At 39.9% G+C, this 7,758-nt stretch overlaps 1 protein-coding gene across 1 annotated transcript in view; it reads right to left on the bottom strand.

Annotated features, from left to right (window-relative positions):
- Positions 1-2,404: 2,404 nt before the first annotated feature.
- Positions 2,405-7,758, bottom strand: part of GTF2E1 (general transcription factor IIE subunit 1) — a 43,636-nt gene continuing 38,282 nt past the window's right edge. The window contains exon 6 of the mRNA XM_036111732.2: positions 2,405-2,610. Coding sequence (XP_035967625.1) covers positions 2,604-2,610 — 7 coding nt within the window. The 3' untranslated portion in view covers positions 2,405-2,603. The remainder of the gene's footprint in view (positions 2,611-7,758) is intronic.

The following is a 7,758-nucleotide window of genomic DNA, read 5'->3' as shown; positions in this document are numbered from 1 at the left end:
AAGGGTAAAATGGCTTCGAGTGTGGTGGACTCAAGTGTTATGATTAGAAATCTTTCTCCATTTCTAGTGTCTGCCTTCCTCTATGCTGGCTTCATTTTCAGACAGGTTGCCCTCAATTGGTGATTGCCAGCAGCTACCGGTTAAGTAACTCCAGTAGAAAAAGAGAGTGCCTTTTTCTCATTTCAACAAAAATCCTGAGGTAACTCTGTCTGGCCCGATCATATGCTTCTCTCTGAATCAATCACTATGACTGGCATCAATCCCAGCTGAATCACATGGATGGAGCATGGGGGAGTAAATGAAAACCACCCACTCCTATCATAGGAAATAGGCTAAAGCATTGTTCCAGAAGTGATGATTATGGAGACACAGGACAGAGGAAGGAAGAAAAGCAAGGGAGAATTCAAGGCAGAGGGAGAGTTAACACTTACTGGAGAAAGGCAAGTTTACTAATGGACCCAACAAGGGCACTCGGGGGATGGGTACGTGGTGTAATGAGACAGCTGCTGAAACAGAGATCTGTCCATCAAAAGGACATATTTAAGAATTCCCAAAGTGGCCCAATGCACTCTTTGAGAAAAAGTACTTTAGGAGGCAAAAGTAGGCACTGTTAACAGACTTACAGTTAGTTCTTTGCTTAGTAGATGCTTTTGTCCCTGTTAGGGGGGAGGGAGGGAGGGAAAAGACAGTGTCTGTCTTGAAGGAGGTAGACTAATGCAGGAGGCATGAACATAGATGCCCATAACACTGCCATAATTTTATAGCTCAGCAGGAAAAGCAGCAAAGAAATTATCACTGAATTTACTAGAAGTTACAGCCTGTCAAAGAGATGTGAAATGTGACTGACATACACAGCATGGTAGGTCCTCTCCACCCACCCATAAAACATAAAGGCCCACCCTGTTTTGTCTTTTTTCCACCACCCTACACATTACACCTGCACACAAGGCATGTAACAGCCGGGAAGGATTCTCTTGGAACACTATCAGAATCACTCTTTAGACCTCCCAGGTGGATCACTACCCTGAAATGAAAAGCTGCCAGCCTCCCATTGTTGAAGCCAGTGGAATAGGGCTGATTAAAGATGACTTCATACTGAGCAAATACTTGTGAAAGGCAATTTAGTTCTGGATCCCTCCTCTGGATCTTAACAGCCACCCTCACCACCACCCATGACTGGTACACTTCCAAGCATGTTCAACAGAAGGACCTCACCTCATGCTTAACCAAATGAAGACATTAGCCCACTTCTGACCCTGGACTTAAAGGCTTGACTATGTGACAGAGAATAGGAGCAACGAGATCACAGTTCCAAGTGAGGGCACTGGGAGGCCAGGATAAGTCCCTGTTATGACTTAGAGCCTGAATCCCAGAAATGGATGTAAAGAGGAATTCAGAAGCTAATTTCTCCAGGAAAGAAAATCCAGGACTCTTGAATTCTTACCTCATATGCAGGCCTCCTATTACTCTGTCTTCTGTAGCTATTGCCAGGAAAGGCTCTCTGGTCAGAAACCCTAGAGTTCTGGTATTCTCTGCTGACCCTCACATCCAAAACAGACATCAGGGTTATAAGCCCCTCTCTATTCCCCAATGAATGACAGTAATTATTGCACACAGTTCTGGCAGATGTATTACTCTAAAAACAAATGGCCCAGAAACACAGAACTATTATATGACCCAGCAATTTCGCCCTAGGTATATAAACCCCAAATTGAAAATAGGTACTCAAATGCTTGTACACAAATGTTCACAGCAGTATTATTCACAATAGCCAAAATGTGGAAACAATCTAAATGTCCATCAACAGCTGAATGGATAAACACATTGTGATATATATACACAATGGAATACATTCAGCCATAGAAAAGAGTGTAGTACTGATACATGCCACATGGATAAACCTTGAAAACATTATGCTAGAGAAGAGAAAGAAGCCAGACCCAAAAGGTCACATATGTTACAATTCCATTTATCCAAAGTATCCAGAATAGGTAAATCCACAGACAGAAGATTGGTTGTTGCCAAGGACTGTGAGGAGGGGAGAATGGGGACCAACTGCTTAATGGGTACTGGGTTTTCTTTTGGGATGATGAAAATGTTTGGGAACTAGGTCGAGATGGTGGTTGTGCTATATTGTGAAGGTACTAAATGCCAATGAATTGTACACTTTAAAATGGTTAATTTTATGTCATGTGTATTTTACCACAATAAAGACATCCCATAAAAAAGGAGGAGGGATACTGATTCAGTTGGCATATACCTTTATCCCCTTACTCCCTCCCTTCTTTCTACCGGAAGGTGTAGGTGGATCAGCCATTATGTGACCATGAAGCAACAAACATTTGCCAAGAATTGGTCTTTGATATCATGAAGAAAACCATGGTAACATCAATTTTATTATGAGACAAATAAAACCCCCAGTTGAAGAAATAGCACATTCTTTGTTCTTACAAACTTCCCCTTTAAGAAATGACCGTAACACAGACTAAGTGAACAAATTCACACGTAGTAAGCCTTGGGTTAGATTTATTTGTTGTATGTACTTTTGGTTGGATGGTTTCATCAGTTGCTGGGAAAATGCCCTTTGCTACGCAGATCAGCACTCACCATCTGTAAGCATTCCAAAAGGGAAGACAATAAATACAAAACAGCATCACAAACATTAGGTATACAAGTAACAACAGAAACTGAAAATAACTGTCTTTTATATAAAGGCCATGGTTTACTCCTGGCCTGAATAAACATAATTGTGTAGTCATTCAATATGTATTGATGACTACTTACTATGTGCCAGGCACCGAGTCAGAGATATGAGCCAGAATACTACAGTGAGCAAGAAAGAAAGTCTCTGCCCTCATGGAGCTTACATTCTAGCAAGAAGGAGATGCAAACAATAAACACATCAGAAATTTTGCATACACTATATATTAATACAGTGCATAGGGAGAAACACATTGCAAACCTCCTGATTTAGGACTGGCTCTTAGCTCCTCCATCTCTGGCACAGCTCTGCAGGGTCCTCAAGTCCCTCAGCCCCCAGGAGTCAGCAGCACTTTCAACACTGCAGCCTTGGTCTCAGTAGTAAAAATGTCTCAGTTCCTCACCACCATTGCTGACATCATCCCCACATTTTATCCAACTTCAGGAAAAAAACAAATAAAAAACCCTGCCTCACCCCAACCAATCCCACCCCTCAAAGATGAAAATTAAACCAGAAGCAAAATCCATTATTGTTCCCAAGGATAAAGAGCCTACAAACAAAACAAAGCCTACCTTTCTGGTAGAGGGCCAGGGAGGAAAAGAGGGTGGGCACAGCATTCAGGTCAAAAACTTGTATATGAGGAAAAATGCAAATAAGAACTAGGTACAATAGATGTAACTCTAGTACCTGAAGAAAATGCCCATGACCAGTGCTGTCCAATAGAAATATAAGGCAAGGTACAAATATGAGTCATTTTTACAATTTTAAATCTTCTAACAGCCACATAAAAAGTAAAAACAGGTAAATTAGTTTTAATAGTACATTTCCTCTATCCCAAAATACCTACCGTATTATCTTTTCAACATATAATCAATATAAACATTATTAATAAGGTATTTTACATTCTGTATTTATTCCCATACCAAGCCTTCAAAATTTGGTATGTATTTTATTTTATTTTTTTTTAAGATTTTATTTATTTATTTGACAGAGAGAGACACAATGAGAGAGGGAACACAGCAGAGGGAGTGTGAGAGGGAGAAGCAGGCTTCCCACGGAGCAGGGAGCCCGATGCGGGGCTCAATCCCAGGACCTGGGATCATGACCTGAGCCGAAGGCAGATGCTTAACGACTGAGCCACCCAGGCACCCCAAAATTTGGTATGTATTTTAAATTTATAGTACATCTCAGTTTGGACTAGATACATTTCAAGTACTCAGTAGCCGCATGTGGCTAGGGGCTACCTTATTGGACAGTGCAGCCCTAGATAAAATACTCACTTAAATTACCTTTCCATGAACATTAAAGCTAATGGTTCCTCAGAATTGAAACTTCTAGATATCTTATTGGCTGTGCCCAGGAAACTATATACTGGCACTCTCTACTGTTAGTCCTGGGGACACAGCCCTAGGTTCACTGTGAACCACAAGTGAACAAAATTAACTGATTAAGAGTCTTCATATATTTACAATTCAAGCAGGGAACAAAATGATCAGCCTTGGTGGGGAAAAGGTTATGTTCACCTTGCCAATTCATCTGTCCATCCATCTATTCAACATTTATTGGGCCTACAATGTGCCAGAATTAATTCTATATGCTAATATCCTGCCTGCAGGGAGTTTAGTCTTTTAGGGGAAAAGTTGAGAGACATAAATAATTAAATGAGAAATAAAGTTCATTTCAAATAGCAATTTTGCTAGGAAGAAAATAAAACAGGAAAATACCGTCATGAACGGAAGAGATTACTTTAGCTAATAGGGCAGAGGCTTCTCCGAGAAGGTGGTATTTAACCTGAAAATAAATTAACAGGGACATGAGGGAAGAAGAGTATTCCGGGCAAAAAAAACAGGGCAAAGACCTAAGGCAGAAAGAAGCTTGGCATATTTGCGAAAGAGAATGTCAATGTGGTTAGAGAGTAGTTAACAAGGAGAATAGTAGGAGATGTGGTCATAAAAGTAGCCAGGGGCCAAGACCACTTAAGGCCTAAAGAAAAGGGTAAGGGGTTTGGATGTTATTCTAAGAAAAAAATCAATGAAGGGTTCTAAGGGCGGGGTGGGAGGGGGTGTCATCTGATTTACATTTAAAACAAGTCTGAGTGTGGGGAATGACCAAATCCCTGCATGTTTGGGGGTGGTTTGAGAGTACAAGTGGGGAGAGCAGTTGGCAGGCTGCTGCAGGAGCCAAGGAGAGGTGACGTGGCATGGAGTAGGCTGGTAGTGGTAGAGGTAGTGAGAAGTCAGATTTAGAGTATCCTCTCAATTTACCAGCAGTTCCTGTTAGCTCTACCTTCAAAATTAGATTATATAGATTATATTTTGAATCTACAGGACATGCTGATGAATTGCATGCTGATGAATATGAAAAAAGGAAGGGATGGCTAACTATTAGAATTTCGCCTGAAGTACATAGTTGAAATGATGGTACTTATGGAGATGGGGAGCTGAAAGAGGAGCAAAACCTGCCCCTCCTTCTGTATTTCCAATCTCGGTAAATGGAATCATCATCCAGTCGGAAACCTGAGCTTCATCCAAGGTACTGCCCTAGCCAGTCACCATATCAATGAATTCTATCTCCCCAGTTTTTCAAATCTGTCCACTCCTTTCCATCCCCACTGACTTGGACAGTTCATTAGACCAGATTACTTACCAAGACTCTTGAAATTGCCTTAACAATCTCCAGTTTTAAACTCCAACTTAATGTCAATGCTACAAATTATTCCCCTGCTTACAATTCTCCAACCATCTTTTTGAAGAGTAATTTGGCATTACCTATCAAAGTTTAAAATGGACATGCCTTCTGATTGGCTCTCCTTTACGATTCCATCCTATAGAAATACCCAAAAGAATGAAAATATGAGGGCACTTTAATAGTGAAAAACTAGATACTACCTAAATGCCATTCAACAAGGAAACTGTTACATAAACCATCATACAACTATATTATAAAATTCTATCTAGTTGGTTATTTATTTATTTATTTATTTAAGTGGGCTCCACACTGGGTGGAGCTTGAACTCACTACCGACCCTGAGATCAAGTCCTGAGCTGAGATCAAGAGTCACATGCCTGACTGACTGAACCACCCAGATGCCCCTAGTCCTTATTTTTTAAAATGAAGCAGATCTAAATTGATATGAAAAGATACCCAAGACACTTCAAAAGCAAATGGCAACGTGTACGTGGTTGGATTTATTGAAAAAGCACCACAGTGTATCTGGGAGTATGGTGTGTATGTTGTTTCTAAAGGCCTAGAGAAGGTCTGGGATGGCATACATTAAATTATCAATAATGGTTTACCTCAGGGTATTGAGATGGGGATGGGCTGGGGTGAGGGTTCTTTTTGTTAAACTATATATATTTATTATTGGATGAATTTTTAAATAATTAATACATTTATATAATAGCAAAAAACTGTACAACCATCCTGTGTGCCTTAACATGATTCCAGGCACTTTGGGACCTGGCACCAGCCTTCTCTTCAGACTAGTTTCTCAGACTTATTTACATTAGATGGGCAATAGTGTACTTTTGTGTGATGGGAAATGTGGGTTGATTGTTGAAACTGGGTCGTGTACTAGGCCTATCTGCTTTGCAACTGGAAGAAGAAAGGGATCCTCTAGTACTCAGAAGGATGCGAAGCTCTTTATAAAGATAAGTTAAGGTACTCATCTTTCCTTGAGGGCACAGCAGAATCAGTTCATTCCTTTAGTTCTTCAAAGGAAGAAACAAAATTTCATGACTCTTTTCTCAACCCATTTGCCTTTACATGGTTTAAGAGTATCTGTACTTATCTTGTTCAGTTTGCTTCTTTCATAATATAAAAGGCCAACAGAACAGACAGTAAATTTACCATAACACCAACTCCTTTCTGAAAATCTTTCTCATTTCCCCAAGAGATTTTTAGGGATTTAAAGAAAAACAAACTGATCGCAGCCCAGCTAGAGATCTGCTAGAGATAACACATGTGAAATAGCTTTGGTGGAAACAAAATGCTAAACGAATAGAAGGTGGAATTAGACCAGTTTCTAAATTCTAAAGATTTTCTTTTTTTTTTTTTTTTTTTTTTTTAAAGATTTTATTTATTTATTTGAGACAGAGAGAATGAGAGAGAGAGAGAGAGCACATGAGAGGGGGGAGGGTCAGAGGGAGAAGCAGGCTCCCTGCCGAGCAGGGAGCCCGATGTGGGACTCGATCCAGGGACTCCAGGATCATGACCTGAGCCGAAGGCAGTCGCTTAACCAACTGAGCCACCCAGGCGCCCAAAATTCTAAAGATTTTCATATTTGTTTTTTGATTTCCACTTCTTAATTACTTTTTTAAACTTAGGAATAAAGAGAACAAGAAAATATATATTTAAGTCTTTCTATTGTTGTCCTGGCTGGAAATCCAGCCATAGAGCCAACTGGTAGAAAAGAAAATGAACTGCTCTTCCCAATCTTGTTCCCATTCAGTGTCCAATTCTCTCAAAACAATACCAAAAAGTTATGAAATATTCAATTATTTCTTCCTCGGTCATTCAAATTATTAGAAATGAAGTACTTTGGCAAGATAGGAAAAGAGAAACCTAATTAGCAAATGTTTAGGATGAAGTTTGCTACTTTTTAAATCCTAAACCTACCACCTACTCCTCAATTGAAATATCCTTCACCTAATTTGAATTGCTATTGTACATCAGAAAACTCCTCAGATTGTGTTGTTATTAGGCCGCATTTACCTCCATAAGGTATCAGAGCAGAAAGGAATCACTGTGATTCTAGCATAATCCTCTCCTTATTGACAGCTTTGAGAAACTGGCCCAGAAAGACTGCATCAGTGTCACCCAGCAAGTGTCTATTTAAATTGAGCTGGGACCAGAACCTAGTCTTCTGAGCTCCAGGCATGCCAAATTGGATAATTTTTTTTAAATAATCTAAACTTAATACTCCTTAAGTAGTGGAAATACTCCCTAAGTATTATTTTGGGAAAAAGGGGGCAACTAAATGAGAAAAAGTCTTCCACTTCAAGGGCAGAGAGAATGAAAGCAGTTTTCCACCGAATATAAGGTTATGGATCACCTAA

The sequence above is a fragment of the Halichoerus grypus genome, chromosome 1 (assembly GCF_964656455.1).
Source record: "Halichoerus grypus chromosome 1, mHalGry1.hap1.1, whole genome shotgun sequence".
NCBI classification, from domain to species: Eukaryota; Metazoa; Chordata; class Mammalia; order Carnivora; family Phocidae; genus Halichoerus; species Halichoerus grypus.
The sequence above is the reverse complement of the archived record's forward strand: the minus strand, read 5'-3'. Positions and strand labels throughout refer to the sequence as shown.